At 50.5% G+C, this 22,087-nt stretch overlaps 1 protein-coding gene across 2 annotated transcripts in view; it reads right to left on the bottom strand.

The window, feature by feature from the left end:
* Positions 1–22,087, bottom strand: part of LIFR (LIF receptor subunit alpha) — a 109,858-nt gene that overhangs the window by 44,945 nt on the left and 42,826 nt on the right. For both annotated transcript variants that reach the window (XM_080678467.1, XM_080678466.1), the window contains 2 exons: positions 5,903–6,063; positions 3,748–3,862 (listed from right to left, as the gene is read on the bottom strand). In XM_080678467.1, coding sequence (XP_080534593.1) covers positions 3,748–3,862; positions 5,903–6,041 — 254 coding nt within the window. In that variant the 5' untranslated portion in view covers positions 6,042–6,063. The remainder of the gene's footprint in view (positions 1–3,747; positions 3,863–5,902; positions 6,064–22,087) is intronic.

The raw sequence follows: 22,087 nt of genomic DNA, 5'->3' as shown, positions 1-22,087 counted from the left end.
TGCTACCCGCTACCCTGCTACCCTACCCTGCTACCCGCTACCCTATCCTGGTACCCTGCTACCCTACCTGCTACCCTGCTACCCTACCCTGCTACCCGCTACCCTGCTACCTGCTACCCTACCTGCTACCCTGCTACCCTACCTGCTACCCTGCTACCCTACCCTGCTACCTGCTACCCTACCCTGGTACCCTACCCTGGTACCTGCTACCCTACCCTGCTACCTGCTACCCTACCCTGCTACCCTGCTACCCTACCCTGGTACCCTACCCTGGTACCCTACCCTGGTATCTGCTACCCTACCCTGCTGCCTGCTACCCTACCCTGCTACCTGCTACCCTACCCTGCTGCCTGCTACCCTACCCTGCTGCCTGCTACCCTACCCTGGTACCCTACCCTGGTACCTGCTACCCTACCCTGCTGCCTGCTACCCTACCCTGCTACCTGCTACCCTACCCTGGTACCCTACCTGCTACCCTGCTACCCTACCTGCTACCCTGCTACCCTACCCTGCTACCCGCTACCCTGCTACCTGCTACCCTACCTGCTACCCTGCTACCCTACCCTGCTACCTGCTACCCTACCCTGGTACCCTACCCTGGTACCTGCTACCTGCTACCCTGGTACCCTACCTGCTACCCTGCTATCCTACCTGCTACCCTGCTACCCTATCCTGGTACCTGCTACCCTACCCTGGTACCCTACCCTGCTATCTGCTACCCTACCTGCTACCCTGCTACCCTGTTACCTGCTACCCGCTACCCTGCTACCCGCTACCCTGCTACCCTGCTACCTGCCACCAGATACAAAACTTGGCTAAGCAGTCATGAGATAAGATTGCTATCAATAGCTTGCTCATACCACAAACGTTTACTCATACCGGAAAAGAAAAACAAAACACAAAATATACCTTGTAAAGGTTAAAGTTAATCCCAATGCGTTTTTTCCACTCTGCCTCCCCATCCCAGCTATTTCCCATAGAAAGAACAAACAATGCCAGCTCCACCTGTGGAGACGGGCCTCCCTGCCTCACGGGTCAGGAGAGGGCCCTGCTGGGAGGAGACCCCAGCCTCCCGGCTCCCCGAGTGAGCCCTCCCGCAATGACTCGGGCTGGCTCGGGTCTTGAACTCTTTCCTGTGCGGAGCCAAGAACCCGCTGGGCGCGGGCTGGAGTGCCCCCTGGGGACTCGCCTCTCCGGCATCAAAACCACCCAATTCTCTGAATCCTGCGGATGTCATCTGTTCCCGCACTGAGCCCAACCTTCCTCCCACCCGGAGCGGCCTGTGTCCCTTTCTGTGAGAAACGGTGTTCCCTCTCCGGCCTCGCTTCCTCCGAGCAGCGTCTGTGGAGTGGCCGCCAGCATCCCGTCAGGGTCTGTCCGCTGCAAACCCCTTGGGGCGGCGCTGCCTCCCTCCCCCTGTGGCCTGTGGGGCTCTTCACACTTTTGAGGGTTCCCCTCCCGCACTCGCAGTGGGACTGCACTCCCACCCCTCGAAGCGGGGCCTGGAGATGTGACTTCAGTTGCAGAGAAAGCTGAGTGAAGTCACATGATCACTTCCACTTCCGGGAGGAAGTGGGCAGCCCTCCAGCTGTGCTCCCTGCTTCCGGGTCACCACAGCCCTGGGCCTGGGCCTGAGGAAGAGGCTTGGCAGAGATAGCAGCGGGCCCAAGAAAGCACAGGACACAAGCGCCAAAGCATCCTTCATTTTCGCAGCAGAAAGGAAAGGCCTGAGGATGGAGGGTTGTTTTTGCACCACAACCAAACTCATCCAAACGGATAAATGACCCCGGTTCTTAGGACAACACTCCACCAGTGCCCACCAAATGAGGAAAAAACCTGAGTGTACTAGTATTTAAAGACACATTTACATCCATTCACATGGACCGCCCATCAGCCAACTGGGACTTGGAGCTGCTCAATGGGATCCTCCGGAATCAGAGACCAGGAATGGGGAACCCCCTGCCCAAGGGCCATATGAGTCCCAGGAAACCACTGGGTCTGGCCCTGCCAAGGCAATAGGGATGAGTTAGCTAAATGTTTGACCAAATATTGCATGCTAATTTTTAATTTGATAATTTTGCATGGCCCACAAACAGTGTTATAAATATCTAAATAGCCCTTGTCTGGAAAAAGGTTCCCCACCCCCCGATTTAGACAATCCCATGGGACGGGATGGGATGGGATGGGATGGGATGGGATGGGAAGGGGGAGGAGCATGTTCTGGCTTGCGGGCAGCCCAAAGGCCTCAACCCCGGCCTTCGGAGCGTCTAGCCCACGGCCAGCTTACCTGAGAGGGTCAGGTGGTGTGACAGAAGGTTTACTTCCCCTTTTTCCTTATTAACATGAACCATGTTAATCTGGGAGAAAGCATGGCCCAGCTCTGTGCCAGTTGGCTTAGCCATCTGCCCGGGTTCTGCCCATGGCACATAGCACAGGTGTGTGTGGCGCTTCTCGGAAGTGTCCTTAAGGAAGAGCATCCTCTTTTCCTCCCTCTTTTCCTCCCGCTTCCCGGAAGGCAGACAGGACAGCCACTCCTCAGGCCTCATCCTGAACCACGTGACCACATGCCGGGGATGGCGGAGCAGCAGGGACAGAGGAATCCGGGGCTCTCGTGGCCACAACCAGCTGGTCAGCCCTGAACTCGCACTCGAGACCTTGTACACGAGCGCGAAGGCCCGGCTGTTAAGCCACCGTTCCTGACATTATCTGTTAGGCACAGGCCAAACTCCAGCCCAACTCAGTGGTTCCCAACCTTTTTTTTGGCCATGCCCCACCTAAGCATCTCTAAAATCCTGATGCCCCAGTGAGGTGGTCGGCAAACTGCGGCTCGCGAGCCACATGCGGCTTTTTGGCCCCTTGAGTGTGGCTCTTCCACAATATACCGCGGCCTGGGCGAGTCTATTTTGAAGAAGTGGCGTTCGAAGAAGTTTAAGTTTAAAAAATTTGGCTCTCAAAAGAAATTTCAATCGTTGTACTGTTGATATTTTGGCTCTGTGGACTAACGAGTTTGCCGACCACTGCCCCAGTGACATAAAGTTCTTATTATTCAAAAAGTGAACTCCTCTTCATGTGGAGGAAGCCTAAAAGGCTATTAACGTGGTCTAAACAAGCTTCCGAAGAACATGGCATCCACGGGAGAGAAAAATAAAAGAACGAAAGGAGAGTTGAAGTACTGAGGACGAAATCACTCAGAAATTGTTTAAAAAAATAATATGAAGTGATATGAAAAAATAGAAAATTAAGTTTCAAAACATATAATAAAGACCTGAAATGCATAAATATGTCACGATATATACTTATATACTGTATAAGAGGCCCCTAAAACCGTAACAAATGCAAAAAATTCACTGTTAATCACTCATTCTCTAATCGCCCCCCCTTAAAAATCAAATTGCCCCCCTGTGGAACGTGTGCCCCATGTTGGGAACCACTGGCCTCACCGATACAGGCAGACGCTGGCCTGGGACAGACCAGCGAACCTTCCCCGGAGAGATCAGAACCCACCCACAGCTCAGGTGTGCCACCTACTCCTTGTTCATACGATCAGAGAATCGAAGTTCTGGCCAGGAGAGAGGCTTCTTTCCATCCCGACTGAGGAAAGAGTCAGCAATTGTAGGAAAGAGAGGGCTCAGATTTCAAATTTCCTTCATAAAATGCACAGAACAAGATCTTTATGCTCCAAGATGGACGAGAAAGAACCTTTGCTTTTAGGCGGCAGCTGTCAATGAATCAAAGTATTCCCATTACCTGTTTCTGATGCAAACATCGTAAAGAGCGCCGTGGCCTGCTCCCGAGGGCGCTCTCCAGGAACAGTCCCACGCTTGTAAGTCGCTGGTTACACACTTCACGTCCCGAGGAGCGCCTGGAGAACACACACACACACACACACACACATACCGTGCTTAATGATGGCACTGCATGTGAAAAGCAAGTTCAACTGTATTCAGTAAGTACAAGCATATGTGTCTACAGAGGGCCCACGCTCTTCGTGTGGAGATGAGCCCGCAGGCCCAGGAAGGGGCTGGTTTTACATTTCTTTTTGTAGCTCTGGCTTTAAAAAGCTCCAGAGTAACCTGATGAAAGTGGGCCAACCGCTAACCACTCAGGGGGTAGGCTTCCATCACAAATTCCACTTCCAGGCAATGAAGATAAATAGAGGGCGTGCCTGTGTGGACTCTGTGGTGGGACCCAGAGGGGGCCTAGGAGAATTTTTATCTCCAAGAGCCTCGTTTGCTAAAAAGAAAATATATATATATATATAACTCTAGGTAAAAGCTACGTCTTTCCCACAAACAGGGCTCTAGACACTCCCAGGCACTCCTGCCTCACTGCTGGCTACCAGACTACCACCTACATAGAAATCCCATAACCAACCTTCAGATTTTTATGCAGCGTATTAAACTTATACGGTAATGAGCTCACACACGTATCTGAGAAATATATAGTTCACGTGGGCCTAAACAACCGCAATGCAACCGTCCGGAAGATCACAATCTAACAGCACTCACTGCGCCTATAAAACAACATTACGTCACGGAACATGTCAGCACTGTGCAATGGGAAAATGTCCTTCTAAGAGGAAAATGCGAAGAAAGGAGGGCACAAAAGGAGGGACAGAGAAAGGATGAACGGGAAAAGAGGAATGCGGGGGGGGAGGGAGAGGGAAAAGCAATGAAAGTATAAAAGAGGTATTCTATCTCAGACTCTCTACATCAGCCATGTTCTTCTCACGGCACACATAAACTACTAAGATTCTGGAGCACACCAAAAAATGTATTTGTCACCAATACGACAAAAAAATAGGTATCAATTAATTCACACTTTATGACCAGTGTGTTGACTGCTGTCATTTTCTTAGTTGACAATCTAAGGGAAAAGAGGTCAGTGGCCCTGACTAAATAGTCACGTTTTAAAAATTCTTGCGGTACACCAGCTGAAAAAAAAAAACCCTGCTCTATATAAATGTCTATGAAAAAAAGCCTTTTTCTCTAGTTTTCACATAGAGCTGGCATGATATTTACGACAGCACTAAATCATAATGTGTTTGTATAAAAGAAAACAAAAACATTATAAGCGCTCACATTGGAAAGTATCAGTGATTATAATAAAGTTATTTAATCGTGATCTTGGGGAAATGGAAAGAACATCAGGACTAAGGATAATGTTTTATAGAAATAAATTAGGTGACATCTAAACAAACATTCTTAATGCAGTGAAATAAAATGACAACAAGTAACATCTTAAAGAGAGACACAGTATTCAATTTCATTTACAGGACATTCTGAAAGGCGTTGGAGAGACAGAAACCGGTCAGTGTGGCGGGAGGTGGGATGGGAGCGGCTGACCCAGAGGAGCCTGGGAAAGTTCTGGAGAGACGGTTCTGCATCTTGTGCTGGTGGCCACCTAACTGTATGCATTTGTCAAAATTCACAGAACTTGATCCCCAACGGGTGAATTTTACTGAATGTAAATTATACCCGAGCTTTTAAAATGGGGAGAGAATTCTTAGATTTATCTTTAAGGGCCTTTTAAAAAGACACCAAACGTATGCAGAAAAAAAAGATGACCAAGAGATGGATTTTAACCACCCAGCAAACCCTAAAGCAGGGGTGGGCAAACTTTTTGACTTGAGGGCCACAATGGGTTCTTAAACTGGACCGGAGGGCCAGAACAAAAGCATGGATGGAGTGTTTGTGTGAACTAATATAAATTCAAAGTAAAGGAGCGGAGGGGAGAGCAAGAGAACCCTCCGCTCTTTCGGCTCCACGGGCCGGATAGAACAGCCGAACGGGCCGGATCCGGCCCGCGGGCCGTAGTTTGCCCACGGCTGCCCTAAAGGTTTCCATGAAGACACAGGACCCCACGGCCGTCAGTTCGTTCCCTGTGACGCTAAGGCACTTACTCTTTCTCTGGCTGTTGACTGGATCCATTAAATACAGAAGAATGAATGTGCATAGGAACCACCGGAGATTTGAAGTCACCCTCATCCCTTCGCTGGCCGCCATCCGGGTCGGTCGTCCTAAACACGAGGCAATGTCCATCCTCCGTCCAGCGTGGTCAGTCCTAGAGGAGGAGGAGAATGTCAAAGGGCGCTCAGGCCCTCCCCACGCAGGCCTCGTGCCGTGCAGGGGCACGCTGGCACGGACAACGGACAACGACTGAAACCCTGCCCGCTAATCCCTGGGGACGCGGGGCTCCGCTCCCTGAGCTTTAGGAGACATTAGCGATCGGACACAGCTGTTGCTGCAGATCCATTAGAGGGTCACTTTTCAAACGACGGGCTTCAAGTTCGAGATTACGACCGAGCACGCTGCTCTCCACTGTAATGCTACCAGAGTAGAGAGCAGCAGGCGTGAAACTGAAGCTCTGACAGACAATGTTAAGTGATCCATGGAATGACATTTCAAATTAATTCGTTTATATTCACCTTTATAGGCACTTGTTTATGACAATAATATCAGTGTTCCTTTGACACTGTGGTATAAAGTTTCTATTTCGTATACATTTAAATAGTTTAAGAAATGGGAAAAGACAGGGGGTTTGCAGATGTGATAAAAATACTGATAATGACACGTAAACACAACACGCTTACAAACGGTGACTGACCTGGTGGGTGGCAGGGAGGGGCCTGGTGGGCGGCAGCGAGGGGCCAGGGCAGCAGCCCGAGGGCCAGGGACTAGGTCCCTGCCCGCAAGGACCTCAGACTCTAGTTCGGAAAGACACACACCTAAACCAGTAAGAGCTTTACCCTCCTGATACGCTCTTCGAGAACTAGAGTAAGTCAGTGTGTGCGTGAGCGTGAGTGAGATCTGACGGATGCGTCGGTGCCATGACAATATCAGGGGACAGAGCAGCAGCAAGTACGAAGTCCCTCAGACAAGGACAAGCTTCCCAGGAAGAGGGGCCCAGAGCAGGGAGACGCAAAGGGACGTGGGCTGGTCACGGCCAAGGGAAGGGTATGGGGTTTAACGGGGTTGAGAGGAGAAGTCACCAGAGTGCTTTCATCAGAAGAGACCCCGATCTGAGATGCACTTGGAGAATATTCCTCCAGCTGCTGAGTGGAGGACAGACTCTGGGGGGTGGCGGGGAGCAGAGGCAGGGGAACCAAAGTCCAGCTGAGCATGTCAGAGGCAAGGGCCAGGGTTCTAAGAGTGGAGGGGGCAACAGGTGGTGAGGTTCAGGCTCCATTCCAGGGATGGAGGTCTCACCGACACACTACAGGCAGGACAGTGTGCTGCTTACAACACAGAGAAAAAATAAAAAAGAAATTTAAAAAACACACACAAACCAACAGATGCAGGCTGAACCTCGGCTTTGCCATCCACTGTGTGATCTCGCCCGCTCTAGGCTGCTTCCTCATCTGTGAAGTGGGGCTGATCACAGCATTTTCCCCATAAGCCTGCTGTGACGATTAAATGAGTACATCCCTAAAATGCACTTGGAAGAGTGCCAAGCAGATAATAAATAGGTCCTCTAAGTGCCTTCTGTGTATTGTGGGAGGTACAGGGAGACCCCCTAAGAAGGGGGAGGTGGGTGCTATGTGAACCCTCTCGGGGTGCATGAAGGAGGAGGCAGTGACGTCTGGGGCTGAAATGAAAGGACGTGAAGGTCTGTTCACAGAAGTGCACTCCGATGTGCTCCCGCTCCCCACACCACAGAGGCCTCCTCCCTACAGACACCAAGAACCATCGAGGAACCGGAGCAGCTAACGAAGTCACGGGCGCCCAGGAGGGAAGCCGCCCACACATGACGCTGTGGCAGTCCCCAGGGTACACATTCCCGTCCACTCTCATTGAATGAAGCCTGCCAGCCGACACGGCCTCCAACGTACAGAAAACTCCCTGTTAGACCTAATGTCGCCTCATTTTTATATTGGCACAGACCACCGAGGATCACAAAACATACAGGGGTGGGCAAGGCAGGTTTACAGAAGACGAATACAAATACACACTATGATAACTAATTAATAACAATACAAGGATACAAACTGTTTCACATCCTCACAACTATACACCGCCTACTTTCGCCCCGCCCTGTATAGGCAAAGCAGATGACATTAAGGGGAAATTAAGGATAAACTGAACAATGAAAAGGAAAAGGAAAATTACCCCCAGAGAAAATTGGGAGAACCTGGAAAAACTAAAAGGAAAAAGACAACAGACAGCCACCTCTGAACAGTATTCTCACAGCAAACATAGCCCAGCCAGCCAAACAAGAGACTTGCCCTAGCCTGTGTGACTCAGTGACAGAGTGTTGGCCCACGGACTGGAGGGTCCCAGGTTTGATTCCGGACAAGGGCGTGTACCTCGGCGGCAGGCTCAATCCCTGGCCCTGGTCTGGGTGCGTTCAAGAGGCAGCCACTCGATGTCTCTCTCTCTCTCATCAATGTTTCTCTCTCTTAGTCTCGCCCCCTTCTTTCCACTCTCTCTAAAAATCAATGGAAAAACATCCTCAGGTGAGGAGTAACAAAAACAAAAACAAAACAAACAAACAAAAAAACACAAAAAAAAAAACCAGAGCCTTTGCCTGGGGCGATGGGTGCACAATGCACTGTGCAGGTGATGTTTTACTGAGTTGTACATTTGAAACCTGTGTGGTTTTGCAAACCAGTGTCACTTCAGTAAATTCAATAAAAAAGAAATGTAGAGAATAAACTGTCTTCTGCACAGGGAGACTTTAGAAAGTTAAAAAAAAATGATCCAATGAAAAAGGAATAATCAGCAATAAAAATAGCTCTTACAAGTTGAAGACATTGCTTAATATTAAAATTTTTTCAAAGACAGATAAAAACATTGAAAAATCTTTCAGAGGAAACAAAACAAAAGACAAAAATAGAAAATGTCAAAGGAGATAGATACAGGGACTTGATAAAGGAAGGGAAATCCAACATCTAAATCACCAGAGCCTGACAGGAGAATCCAGAGCCTGATAGGAGAATCCAGAGCCTGATAGGAGAATCCAGAGCCCGATAGGAGAATCCAGAGCCTGATAGGAGAATCCAGAGCCTGATAGGAGAACCCAGAGCCTGATATGAGAATCCAGAGCCTGGCAAGAGAATCCAGAGCCTGATAGGAGAACCCAGAGCCTGACAGGAGAACCCAGAGCCTGATAGGAGAACCCAGAGCCTGATAGGAGAACCCAGAGCCTGACAGGAGAACCCAGAGCCTGACAGGAGAACCCAGAGCCTGATATGAGAATCCAGAGCCTGACAGGAGAACCCAGAGCCTGACAGGAGAACCCAGAGCCTGACAGGAGAATCCAGAGCCTGGCAGGAGAATCCAGAGTCTTACAGGAGAATCCAGAGCCTGATAGGAGAACCCAGAGCCCAATAGAACTCAGACCCTGACAGGAGAATCCAGAGCCTGATAGGAGAACCCAGAGCTCAATAGAACTCAGAGCCTGACAGGAGAATCCAGAGCCCGATAGGAGAACCCAGAGCCCGATATGAGAATCCAGAGCCCGACAGGAGAATCCAGAGCCCGATAGGAGAATCCAGAGCCCAACAGAACTCAGAGCCTGATAGGAGAATCCAGAGCCTGACAGGAGAATCCATAGCCTGATAGGAGAATCCAGAGCCTAACAGAACTCAGAGCCTGATAGGAGAATCCAGAGCCTGATAGGAGAATCCAGAAAACACTCCTTAACGGAAGAAATGGCAAGGCCCTGCATGGCTGCTGCTAAGTGCTGTCCAAAACCAAGGACGGGTCCCAAACTGCTTAAACAATCAGAACCGGAACATACACGAGGCCGACCACACGTGGGGACAGTGTTCAACGATTCTCAGGATGAACCACTTTCTAGTCAATTCCAGCATCATCAAAATGACTGATCAGAATGAAAATGTACTCACAGAACGCCTAAAATGCAAGTTGCTAATGTAATAGAATTACATCGTCTGTATGGGAATAACTGAATGAAGGAGACAAAAATAACCACACATCGTATTCACTGGCTGGCTAAGCATGACCTTGAGGTGAGACAGCCCCTCACTACAAGTTCCCAGTCATCCTAGAAAAAAAAAGGGGGGGGGTGTCCCACGAAGTGGCAAGGGCAGGGGGTGGAGGCACTGAGGCCCGCCCAAGCCAGGTGCTGGGGACTCAGATGTCACCCCGGCTCCATCACTAACTAGCGGTGAGACTGAGGGCAAATCGCTTAACCTCCCGCCTCTGCCTCAGGCAGGGCAGCAGAGGCCGGCTCTGCTCAGGCCACAGGGGAAACTTCCCAAAGGGAGAGGCTGCAGCCTTGCACGCCTGCTGGGCCACACGCAGGTGGACACACTCCTGGCACAGGCCCGCGCCAGCAAGAGCGACTGCCCAGGCCGCCCCGAGGAGGTCAGTGGGCATCAGGGTGGGGGCACTCGGGAACAGAAGCATCAAAGGCAGGTCGCCAACCCCGACGTGACTGAGAACAGGCAGGATGACGATGACCGCCTTCCTTTGTCATCCCACTGACGGAGAACATTCCAAGCAAGTCATGGAGGCCAGCGGACCACGCCCCGGTGGTCCGTGAGGTCCGAAGGGTTGGCGACTGCTGATTTAGGTGATGCAATGCTATGTTTGTAATAGACCTCGTTTCTCTACTGGGCAAAACTTTCAAGCGGACTTAGCTGAGGCTGATCAACACGTGAACAGAGCCTTCGGGTGTATTTCCAGGAAAAGGACCCGTGAAACCTGTCTCTGCTCCCTTCTGGTCACGACGCTGTCAGAATTTGCTTTTCTCCCCACCCGTGCCTTACTCTGAGAGGAGAACGCATTTTTATAGAATTCCAGGAGCTAATCTTCAAAACTAGGATAGCCGTCTCTTGCTGCATCAGCAGACGAACAATGCAAATGCCTAAGCAGGGCAGGCACCGAACTGCACAGGCAGTGAGTCTCTGAAGGTGGTGGCCACCGGCCAGGAACCCATTCTCGGGAAAGGCTACTACAGGACGTGATCCACCCCCAAAATGAGGCAGAAAACAAAAATGAGAGGTGAGCCCTAGCTGATGTGGCTCAGTGAATAGAGCGTCGGCCTGCAGACTGAAGGGTCCCCGGTTCGATTCCGGTCAAGGGCACATACCTCGGTTGCAGGCTCGATTCCTGGCCCTGGTTGGGACGTGTGCAGGAGGCAACCAATTGATGTGTCTATCTCACATCGATGTTTCTCTCTCTGTCTCTAAAAATCAATGGAAAGATATCCTCAGGTGAGGAGGATTAACCAAAAAAATAAACGAGAAATGATCCATGAAACTGGAGTTTTCACCCTGAGACGTAGCCCTGTAGTCCTGTGTCTTCCTTCCCCACGCCAATCTCATTCCAGGTCATATCAAAACGAACACTATTCCCAGGCTGCGGTATCCCTTCATGAGTCCGTATGCACACAGATGTTGCCTTCTGATTAGAATCCCCTCTCCACTCCTTTCTGCCACCGTCCTCAATTCACCTGGGAACCTCCAGGTAGGAGGTGGGAGAGCTCACCACACCTGTGCCAGGCGTTTGGCATTCCCCAGGAGGCCAGCTGCCCCCTCCTCTGCTTGCACACTTTACACCCCACTGCAGGGGCTCCACAAACTGGGGCCTGGAGCCAGGCTCATCCACCTGCGCCTCTGTAAACAGTGTCACTAGAACACAGCCACGCCCGTTGCTTGTGCGAGGCCCCTGGTTACTTCCCACTGCAGCTTAGGGCTGCGTGGCTTCCACAGAGACTGCAAGGCCTGCACAATCAAAACCGTGTATTACCCGGCTCCCTGCCCTCAGTGGGCTGGCCCTGCCCGGAGGCAGCACTTCCCGCTTCTGTAATCCCCCCAACAGCCTGCAAGCTCCCTGGGCGGCGTTCACTGTTCCCCGTCAGCCCCCGGGTCCAAGCCCCAGCACCTGGCACTGAGCACACACTGCAAAGGCTGAGCTGGCAGATGGATGCGTGAATAGCAAGACACACATGCATACACGTCCACGCTCTAGGCTTTGGACTGCTGGGCTTCAGCTGACCCAGTACTGCTGACACGTGGAGCGTAAGGCGGGGCTGTGGTTCCTGGACCCTGTGCCGAGGAGCCCCCGGCACAGAAGCAAATGAACTGGATATTACGGTATGTTTTACATTTTCAGAGCAAAGGAAGTGATATCTGTTCAACACTGTGGAAACCTTCAGCTCGAGACAGCTCAGTTCCACCCGAGGCCATGCTGCCGGCCTTTCGGTGACGGCATGTCGTTGTGAAGGGAGAGTCGCTGTGATAAAACACAAGTGCCATCCAGAGCTCAACGCAGGAATGGGAATGAGCCCAGGCCAGGGAGCTCAGATGGTTATAGGGCAGGGGTGGGCAAACTTTTTGACTCGAGGGCCACAATGGGTTCTTAAACTGGACCGGAGGGCCGGAACAAAAGCATGGATGGAGTGTTTGTGTCAACTAATATAAATTCAAAGTAAAGGAGCAGAGGGGAGAGCAAGAGAACCCTCCGCTCTTTTGGCTCCGTGGGCCGGATAGAACAGCCGAACGGGCCGGATCCGGCCCGCGGGCCGTAGTTTGCCCACGGCTGTTATAGGGTCATCCCAATACACCAAGGTTGTGGGTTCAATCCCTGGTCAGGGCACTTCTAAGAACCAACCAATGAATGCATAAATAAGTGGAACGACAAATCTCTCTCTCTCTTGCTCTCTCTCTCACAACCCCCTCTCTCTAAAATCAATACATAAAAAAAATTAAAAAAAAGAGAAAGAAATGGAAACGAGGGTGGAGGTGTCCAGTCTGGTGCCAAAGTTTTGGGAAGCTATGCAGACCCTAACAGGTTCATACATGTGGCTGTTGACGAATGAAATAAAAATATTTCCCTCTTAAATGGATATGCATTATTTTTTTAAACTGCTACTACTGTGTCAGGTTATAAATACTTAGTAAGCTGTCTGGACCCAACTACTTCATAAAAGGACCTGTTGGGTATTCCTTTGGACCTGGGGGCACCATGAAAACGTTAAGGAGACACTAAGGGCCTGTGAACCCAGGAGGTGCGGGAGTCCAAGCCGGACAGCTCAGCGGCTCACCGTTTCCATGGCGATGCTTCAGCGTGCACTCCCTGCAGGAGGGTACCTGAAGCCTAGCTCCTGCTTTGTGAAAAGAACACATCTTAGTGGATTCTGCCAAACGGGCCGCAGTTATTTCTTGGTCTGCAATTCAAAGAGAACACTCCTGCCGTTTTCACAGTTTTCTGCGTTCCCGGGAACGTTTTGCCCTGCCATCCAGACTTGTGTTTCTCAGGATCCTTCCACCCGTTCCGGCAGTCTTCACCCCAGGGAGGGCTCCCCTGTCCATCCGAGAGCCTGCTCATGCTCAGCCTCACACATCAACACGCAGGAGCGCATCACGGCAGCGCATCCCAGGCTCCCACTGCTCCGCACCTCAAGCTCCTGCTCCGCCTGGCAGACCAGGCCCTTCACCTGGCCACCATCCCCCTCCCTCCACACCACAGAGGGCCAGCACTGCAGCTCCCCCAAGGCTCCACACTGCCGCGGGTCTTGGGGCTCCCCCTCAAACCAGGGCATCTTAGAAACTCCCCTGGGGATGTCCCCCACCCTCCCTCCTTCCCACCCTCAGGGGCCACCGGAAGCTCTATCTATCACACTGGAGAAAGTGACCGGCAGGCAGGAGCGTCCCATCAATGTTAGTAAATGCCCAGCACACAAATGAACGTGTGTATCCCTCTATCACAATGATGAAATACCCTATTACTACAGTAAAGGAACAACCTAAAGAACACTCCTTCTCGTTCAAAAACATCCAAAAGATCTTTAAGATGCAGAAAGCATGGTCAAAGCTGACCTTCAGAGAGATTCAGGAGCAGCTCCGTCTCCCAGCATCTGCTTCCTCACAATCTCACCGAGACCAAGGAATATTTTTTTAAAAAAATATGTTTTTATTGATTTTCAGAGAGAGAGGAAGGGAGAGAAAGATAGAAACATCAACGATGAGAGAGGAACATCGATTGGCTGCCTCCTGCACACCCCCTACAGGGGATCCAGCTTGCAAGCTGGACAGGTGCCCTGACCGGGAATCGAACCATGACCTCTTGGTTCCTGGGTGGATGCTCACCGACTGAGCCACACAGGCTGGGCAGGAATATCTTTTTTCTTAAACGTTAATCTTTTCCAACTGTTTGGCTATAAATGCATTTCCTGGATTGTGTGGTCAAAATGCCCTTTTCTGATGGTTACTGGTAATTTGCAATGTTTTAGTTGTAAACTGCTTTTTCTTTCTTTTGCCTGTTTTTTTCTTCATTAGGTATTAATCTCTTCCTCACTGCTTGGTAAGAAAGAAATATCCCAGGATGCACATTAACTATTATATACACTGTAAATCTAGTTCCCCGTTTGCTTTCTCACTTTCCAGTGAGGTGTCTGTTTGACTTTCATGCAGTCAGATTTCTCAATTTTGTCCCTTATGGATTCTGAACAAAATTTCCCTCTCCTGCCAAGATTATGTAAATTGTCACCTATACTGTCTTCAAGTACCCTAAGGAGCTGTAATCCATATGAAATTAATTTTGGTAAACAGTATGAGTCAGGGACTCATCCCTACCAAATGGTTACCGCTTATCCCAACACCGTTCATTAAACAACCCACTCCTCCCCGCACCGACCGGAGTGGGACCTAGGATGCCACTCCTTGCCAAGCCCTTGGTGGGCCCCTGGCACCTCCACCCCACCGTCGCTCACTGCACAGCATCATCTGTTCTCAGGGCTTTAAGCATCACTCCGGACTAATGACTTCCAAACCTGTGTGCCCTGCACTGGCCTCCTCCCGGTTCCGGATGAACCGTCTAGTGCAGGGGTGGGCAAACTTTTTGACTCGAGGGCCACAATGGGTTCTTAAACTGGACCGGAGGGCCGGAACAAAAGCATGGATGGAGTGTTTGTGTAAACTAATATAAATTCAAAGTAAAGGAGCGGAGGGGAGAGCAAGAGAACCGGATAGAACAGCCGGATCCGGCCCGCGGGCCGTAGTTTGCCCAAGGCTGGTCTAGTGGGCAATTTCTTGCCTATCCACACCAATCCACTCAGATGCGGTCCTTCGGGAATGACATTTTGATACTACCGTATCACGTGGATATTTCAGAGATTGCTCAAAGACTCCACATGCACGAAATGAAACTCACTTTCCCTTGCAAAGAGGCTCTCGTGCGCCCCGGTCCCTTCATGGCACCAAGCAAGAGTCACCCTTGATTCCTCCTCCTTCCTCACCCCTTCCACCTACTCACCAGATTTACCCCCCAAACAGGCCTTGATTCTTTCCCCTCCTCTCTACCTCCATCTCCACTTCCAGGGCTCTGGCTCAGGGCAACCAAATCACTACTTATCCATCCCCTGGCTTCCAGCAAGGGCCTCGACAATCCATCTTCCACAATGACGCCCCGGCTTTAGATCTCACCTTTATTTTTAACCCTCTTCATCGGTTCAAACTCCAAGCTAAACGCCAGAAGGCTGCACCAGACTGTAGGCGGGACAAACTCCAACTCAAACCTGGACCCCACCATCTGCTCTCCTCTGACCTCTCCCGGGGCAGACCGCCACCACAAGCTCTCTTAATGCTCCCTCCCGCTGCACCTCATCTAACTCCCACGTGGGCCTTTGCCAGATCACACCAGGCATTCCAGAGAGCCTTCTTTCCCTTCCTCCCACCCTCTTTTCCCATCGGTTATGACCTCCCTACGAGCAGGATCTATCTTGCACCCAAGGGGGCTTTACATTTATTTAGTGGCTTGAGCAGATCCACCCCAATGGAGTCTTCGGTAAGGACTTCAAATACTTTGATGACACCCAATTGTCGCTTTCTATTCCAGAGAGAGAGTTGAATGATACGTTTTTGAATGCACTGGTTTGCCATAAAGTTCTTAAGTATTATTTTTCAGATATCATGCACTGTTTATGTTTATTACGAGCAGGCACGGTTTTACGTTCTTTAAATGCAATATTAAGTTTAATCCTGTAACAACCTTAGGAGGTCAGTTTATTCTCCCCTTTTTATAACAAGGGAAATGGAGCACCGACAGGGTTGTGACACTCGCTTGCGGGCACACTCGGTGCGTCAGGGGCAGAGCTTGGATTTCAATCCAGGTCTGACTATAAATCTCATCCCTAGACCATGACACTAGACTGGAAAATGCGGAGCAAAACTCACTGAGCCGGAGTGGAAGTCCTGGGCTCCAGTCCCCAACCCATCAATGACTAAGTGGCAGGTATGTGACCTGAGACACATCCCCTAACAGCTCTGACATTACACAGCTACGACCCAGGGCCTACTTTCCCTGCGTTAAACGTCATAAAAAACTGATAGTTGCTTGATTCTTAGCTGTCACACCTGGTTTGTCTCCTCTATGAACTAGAAGATGGAGAATGTGATCAGGAATGCCGATCACCCCCGCACCCCCGGCTTAATGCTGTTCTTGGGGGAAATGCTACCTGCTTTACCAAGCACCTCCATGTACCACATCATGACAAAGGCCCGGCAGTTCGGGGGACAAAGAAAACCCGCCAGCCACCACCTTACTGCTCTCCTTCCAACTCTAAGTATGCTTTTAACTGCTTAGCTCTCATGGCAGCAGGTAAGTGCAAGCTCCCACTTACTGGAGGGCCAGCCCATCGGCGGCGGAGGAAGGTGGTCAGCGGAAATGCCAGGGGGAGGGGTGGGGGGGGGGGGCGTTAGCTGCTCACTGCTGGGGCGCCTCCTGGAGGAGCCTGAGTCCAGTGTCGTCACGACCTTCAGGGTTTTCCAAGAAATGCAGGTTTGTTGTTGTTTCTTAATGTGAGATCTCCTTATTTGTAAATGCTGGCAACTAGTTCCATTTTTTTTTTTTTTTTTTCAAAAACCTTGCACGGGCCAAACAAAACACACGCACAGGCCAAACACAGTTCTTAGGGCGCCAGTTAACAACCTGTTTCAAAACGCACTGGCGTTAAAAACTTCTGGTCTTGCTGCTGAAATAACCTGAAGATATAAACTGTTTGAAGACTTTCCTTTCAGCACACAGATTTTTGACATAAATGTGCCTGAATGCTTTCTTAACACTCTTTTGGGGGTTTGAATCTGAACGCCCTCCTCTCCAAAAGAACTTGAGTAGTCTTTCTCTTTCTCTATGGTATTGTTTAATCCCGAATCTAGAAATCCTCAGCATCCTTTTAGAATACAAATGCTTCTCTCTCAAAAAGAAAAACACACCAAAAAAAAAACCCCTGAAACTTACGTTTTCTTAAGCCTCCTACATGAGGGTGGAAGGCGGAATGAAAAACACAACAGATCCTGAAATAACTGGCACCGGGCGAAGCTATTTAGGAAAGGAACACTGTCAGGAAAGCAGATTCCACAGACCAGGGACGTGTGAGCCGGACACGGATCCTGGATTCCATTACAGGGCGCACGGGAGAGGGGCCCTAGGGCGGGGTGCCCAGCCCCACCGTACCCCCTTATCGGACGAAGCTACTGCACTGGGGAAGCAGGGGTCAGAAACACGCACGAGGTGTCTTGGTTTGAACAGATCTTACTGAATGCCCGAAACATATTTACGTGCAAGATGAAGAAATACAGAATGTGAAAAAAGAGTGGGGGGAGAGGGGGTTCCTTTCACCACGTGACCAACGGTGCTGATTAATGGATGCCGTCCACATGGACAAGGCTGCAGGCAGATGTGACTGAGTTCCTGACACTGTGACTAATGAATTGGATGAAGATACAGGTATCATATTAACCAAACCTATAGCTTAAAAAATGGGCAAAATAGCAAATCTATTGAATGAAATAAAGAGGATTCCGATGAATTCATCCCATGAACTAACCCTAATCCAGTAAGATTAATTTAGCACAGGCCATTTCAGACGATGATGATGGTAACGGGAACAGGCAGAGGATGAACACACACGGGCTGGAGCAGATCTGATTTAGCAGCAACCCGCAGGAAAAACACAAAAGACTGCTCAGCGAAGTGGACCCATAAGGCAGAGGAACTGCCGAAATAAGAACGAGAGGGGCGTGTCTCGTCTCCTCACTCCATCACAAAGCCTGTCGAAAACCCTGCCCTCCAGTGGTATTAAAATTGGGGGAGGCATTTTTAGCCTGAAAAATTCCCAAGTTGGTAACACAACATTCAGGCAGTGCTGTCATGAAGCAGAAGCTATTATGATTGCCTTTATTACTGCCCAAATTATTACACATTCCCACTCCAATACGGATCTTACTCTAAGTGTTCTCATCCCATCCCCCGCCGGTGCAGCCAACTCCCGACTTTCCCGCAGCCTGACTGGGGTGTAACTGACAAAAAGGTTTATGTGTTTCAAGTGTACAGCGTGGTGACTTGCTATATACACTGTGAAGTGATTACCGCAGTCAAGTTCATTAACACATCTGCCACCTCCCCGTTACCTTCCTTTCTGTGTGGGGTCTACTCTCCCGGCCAACGTCCAGTAGCCACGGCGGTATGAGAACCCGTCACGCTGCTGCCCATCAGCTCCCGGAAATTACCCCTCTCACAACGGCAGGCGCCTACCCTCCGGCCAGCAGCTTCAGCTCAGGCAGCCCCTGTGTCTGCTGGCTTCACCGGCTCCCTGATTCCCAGGCCGCCCACACGGGGGGCTCCCCGGTCATTCAGCCAGGAGGCACACACAGTAAACACGTGCATGTGTGTGCAAGGGCAGGGCTCTGCAGATCTGTGTGTGAGAGCTTTAAACACACGGAGGCTTCTTCAGACGTTTCCTCAGAAGCTTTAGGAAAAGCAGGCGCACCGGGCCGCCGCCCCCTCCACGTGGGAAGGACACACTTCCAGCAGCCTGGCCGCCGTGGCTGGCCCCTCCCGGCCGCACCAGCGCGCCTCGCTGCCTCTGGACGCCCCAGTCCTCCCGGCACAACCTCGGGTCACCTTTCTGAAATGTCAGGCTCACGCCTGAAATTTTCCATGGCTGTGCCGGGCCCACAGAAAGGGTGCCAACCTCAGCATGGGCAAGGCTCCCTGCTGTCTCGTGTCGCCTAACTTCCCAGTCCCACACCTGCCCACTGCCCTGTGCTCCGGTCCCGCCAGACCCGCCAGGCTCCGTCCTCCATGTCACTGCACACGCTGTCCCCTCTGCCCGGATGCCCTCCTCACGCCACTCTTCCCTGTCCACGTAGCAAACCCCACCGCAGCCTTCAAAACTCGGCTGGCATCTCTCCTTCCCACTGTCTTTCCTTACTGGTCCCCAAAACAGACAAATTCCTGCTGCCAATTCCCATCCAGTGTATCCCTGCTGTCTGTCTTGTAGTGGGACTAGGAAGAAAGTGAAATCATCCTTACTGTCTCTACCAGGAGCCTAAGGACAAAAGGCAGAGGAGACTCGCTCGGCTCGGCAACCTGCGCAGGGGACCTCCGCGGCTCCCCGGAGCACCTGAGCCTGTGATCCCAGCAGCACGGCCCGGGGATGTGTGAGCACGGCAATCACAGCGCGGCCTCCGGGTACGGGAGCTGCAAAGTTCCCGAACAGAGCGCTCTGCTACTGCCGGAGCCGGCATCTGAGAAAGGGCGCGCTGCCGATGGTCCGTGCTGCCCGCAGACTGGTCTGCATGTCAACACCACGTGGCTGCTCTCCTTGCAGTTACGTACTCAGGGCACCTCCCAAAGAGGCATTGGGTGTCTCTCCATGAAAAGTGCACCCCCCCTCCCTCCAATCAAAAACCAGAAGGCTCACTGCTGGTTCCCATGGGGACGGGGGAGCAGCGTGGGCCTTGGAAAGCAATGGTGGGGCTAGAACAAAATGGGACATAAAGAAAGAATAAAATGCTGACGCTGCCGGTGGCTCCGACCTGTGACGTGACCTAACCCACCATGCTCTCCGCACAGGTACAAGACAAAAACCATCTGTGGAACCGGCTTCTTTATTAGGCTGCGCCAGGGGGATAAAAGCCAAGGTCAGCGCTTGTCAGGAGAGTTCCAAGACATCTTTCGTGACCACTGAGGGTTTACTTCATATTAAAATATTTACAACGGCCCTAACCGGTTTGGCTCAGTGGATAGAGCGTCGGCCTGCGGACTCAAGGGTCCCAGGTTCGATTCCAGTCAGGGGCATGTACCTCGGTTGCGGGCACATCCCCAGTAGGAGGTGTGCAGGAGGCAGCAGATCGATGTTTCTCTCTCATCGATGTTTCTAACTCTCTATCCCTCTCCCTTCCTCTCTGTAAAAAAATCAATAAAATATATTTAAAAAATATTTATAACGGCTGCCAACTAAGAAAAAACACACACAACTGTCCCTGCATAAAGAACAAATGATGAAATTAATGTCAGATAGGAACATTATTTTAAACTGAAAGCTTTATTGCTGTCATGCAAAGTAAGATTATGTGCTGGAATTTCCCAAACAGAACACCCATGAATTCCACTCACCCTAAATTTATTAGTAGGGACCCATCTCAGTAATTTTATAAAAGGCAATCTCAAAAAGGCAAGGCCCTCTCAGAAGATATATAGCAGCAATTGTAAGACTATTAGCCCAGGATGTTCTCACGCGTGTAGAACGTAAGTCGTCACTAAATCATCGGCGAGTGTCAGGGAGAAGTCACCTCATCTGCTCCTCGTGTAATTTGTGGAATAAGCGGGAGGAATGTTTGTGTTCACGGAAAAGTAACAGGACAACAAGGTCTCTTTTGAAATTGCAGGGGACGAAACGAGGCTACCTGAGGGTCAACTGTGATAACAGGTGGACTGTGTGCACCTCCCGGCCCTGAACTGTACCGGTCACTTCCCGTGTCATCCCCATCCCGGGGCACGTCTGTCCTGGCATCTGAAGCGTGCCCACTGCCTGGCACAAAAAGGCCGCTGCTAGCGACTGAGTGAGTGCATCCCTGCGTTCTAACAACGCCATAAAAGAGCGGACCCTTGACCTTCAGGAACTCATCGTAGAGGATTATTGAAGAAAACAGTAAAAGAAAAAATTGCCTTCCATTCAAAATACACTTTCTTGGCAACAGAAAGCATTTCACTTTTAAAGTAAATAAAAAGTCAACAAAATATTTCCCAGTGGCCAGAAGCAATGGAATATTTTTTCGGAATGTCCTGAAATGCTTTTCACAACAGTTTGATGTAAGCTATTTTTTTTTTAAAGTTATCCAGCTTAGAAACCCTGTATTAACAGGAATATATAACACTGGCCTCAATCATCCTATCAGGTTGGTGACGTTAACGCAGTGGTCGGCAAACTGCGGCTCGCGAGCCACATGCGGCTCTTTGGCCCCTTGAGTGTGGCTCTTCCACAAAATACCACGGCCTGGGCGAGTCTATTTTGAAGAAGTGGCATTAGAAGAAGCTTAAGTTTAAAAAAATTGGCTCTCAAAAGACATTTCTATTGTTGTCCTGTTGATATTCAGCTCTGTTGACTAATGAGTTTGCCGACCACTGGTAACGTAACATTTCCCCACCGGCACCTGCAGGCACTGTGAGCTGGATGTTATCATTCCCATTTTACAGAGAAGGAGACGGACACAGAACTTGCCCAAGTTCACACAACCAGTGGTGGGAAGTGGGATATGAACTCGTTTCCAACATGCTTTATATGTTGGAAATCAGGAAAAAAAAAAAAAAAGAAGAATAGTCATCTGTAATTTCAATACACAAAGGTAATCTCATCTAACATTTGGTATATAATCTTTCTGGCACATCCCGCCCCCCTCACTCTCTCATACTCATACACACACACACCCCAGCTTGCTCTCTTCTCACATTCACCTTCCAAAAACAAAAACCTTAGATCAACTTACACATACTGTTTTGCAATCTCTTTTTTGGGTTTACAAATTCTGAGTACCTTCCACATCCATCAGCACTGCCCTCCCTCAGGTTAATGCAGAAAGGGTTCTCCATTATATGGATACTAGTAGCCCGGCACAGGAATCCGTGCACCAGGAGCTCGCCGCTGCCCTCCAGTAGCTCTCCGCCCACTGCCCCCCCCTCCTGTAGTTCCCTCCACCCCCTCCCCCCTCACAGCTTGCTGCCCTGCCCCCTCCTGTAGCTCTCTGCCGCCCGCTTATAGCTCGCTGCCCCACCCTCCTGCTGATCCGTGATCTGGTCGTTACGCTTCACGGTGTAACAACCATGTGCATGTTACA

Source organism: Plecotus auritus, assembly GCF_963455305.1.
Source record: "Plecotus auritus genome assembly, chromosome: 7".
Classification (NCBI taxonomy): domain Eukaryota; kingdom Metazoa; phylum Chordata; class Mammalia; order Chiroptera; family Vespertilionidae; genus Plecotus; species Plecotus auritus.
The sequence above is the reverse complement of the archived record's forward strand: the minus strand, read 5'-3'. Positions and strand labels throughout refer to the sequence as shown.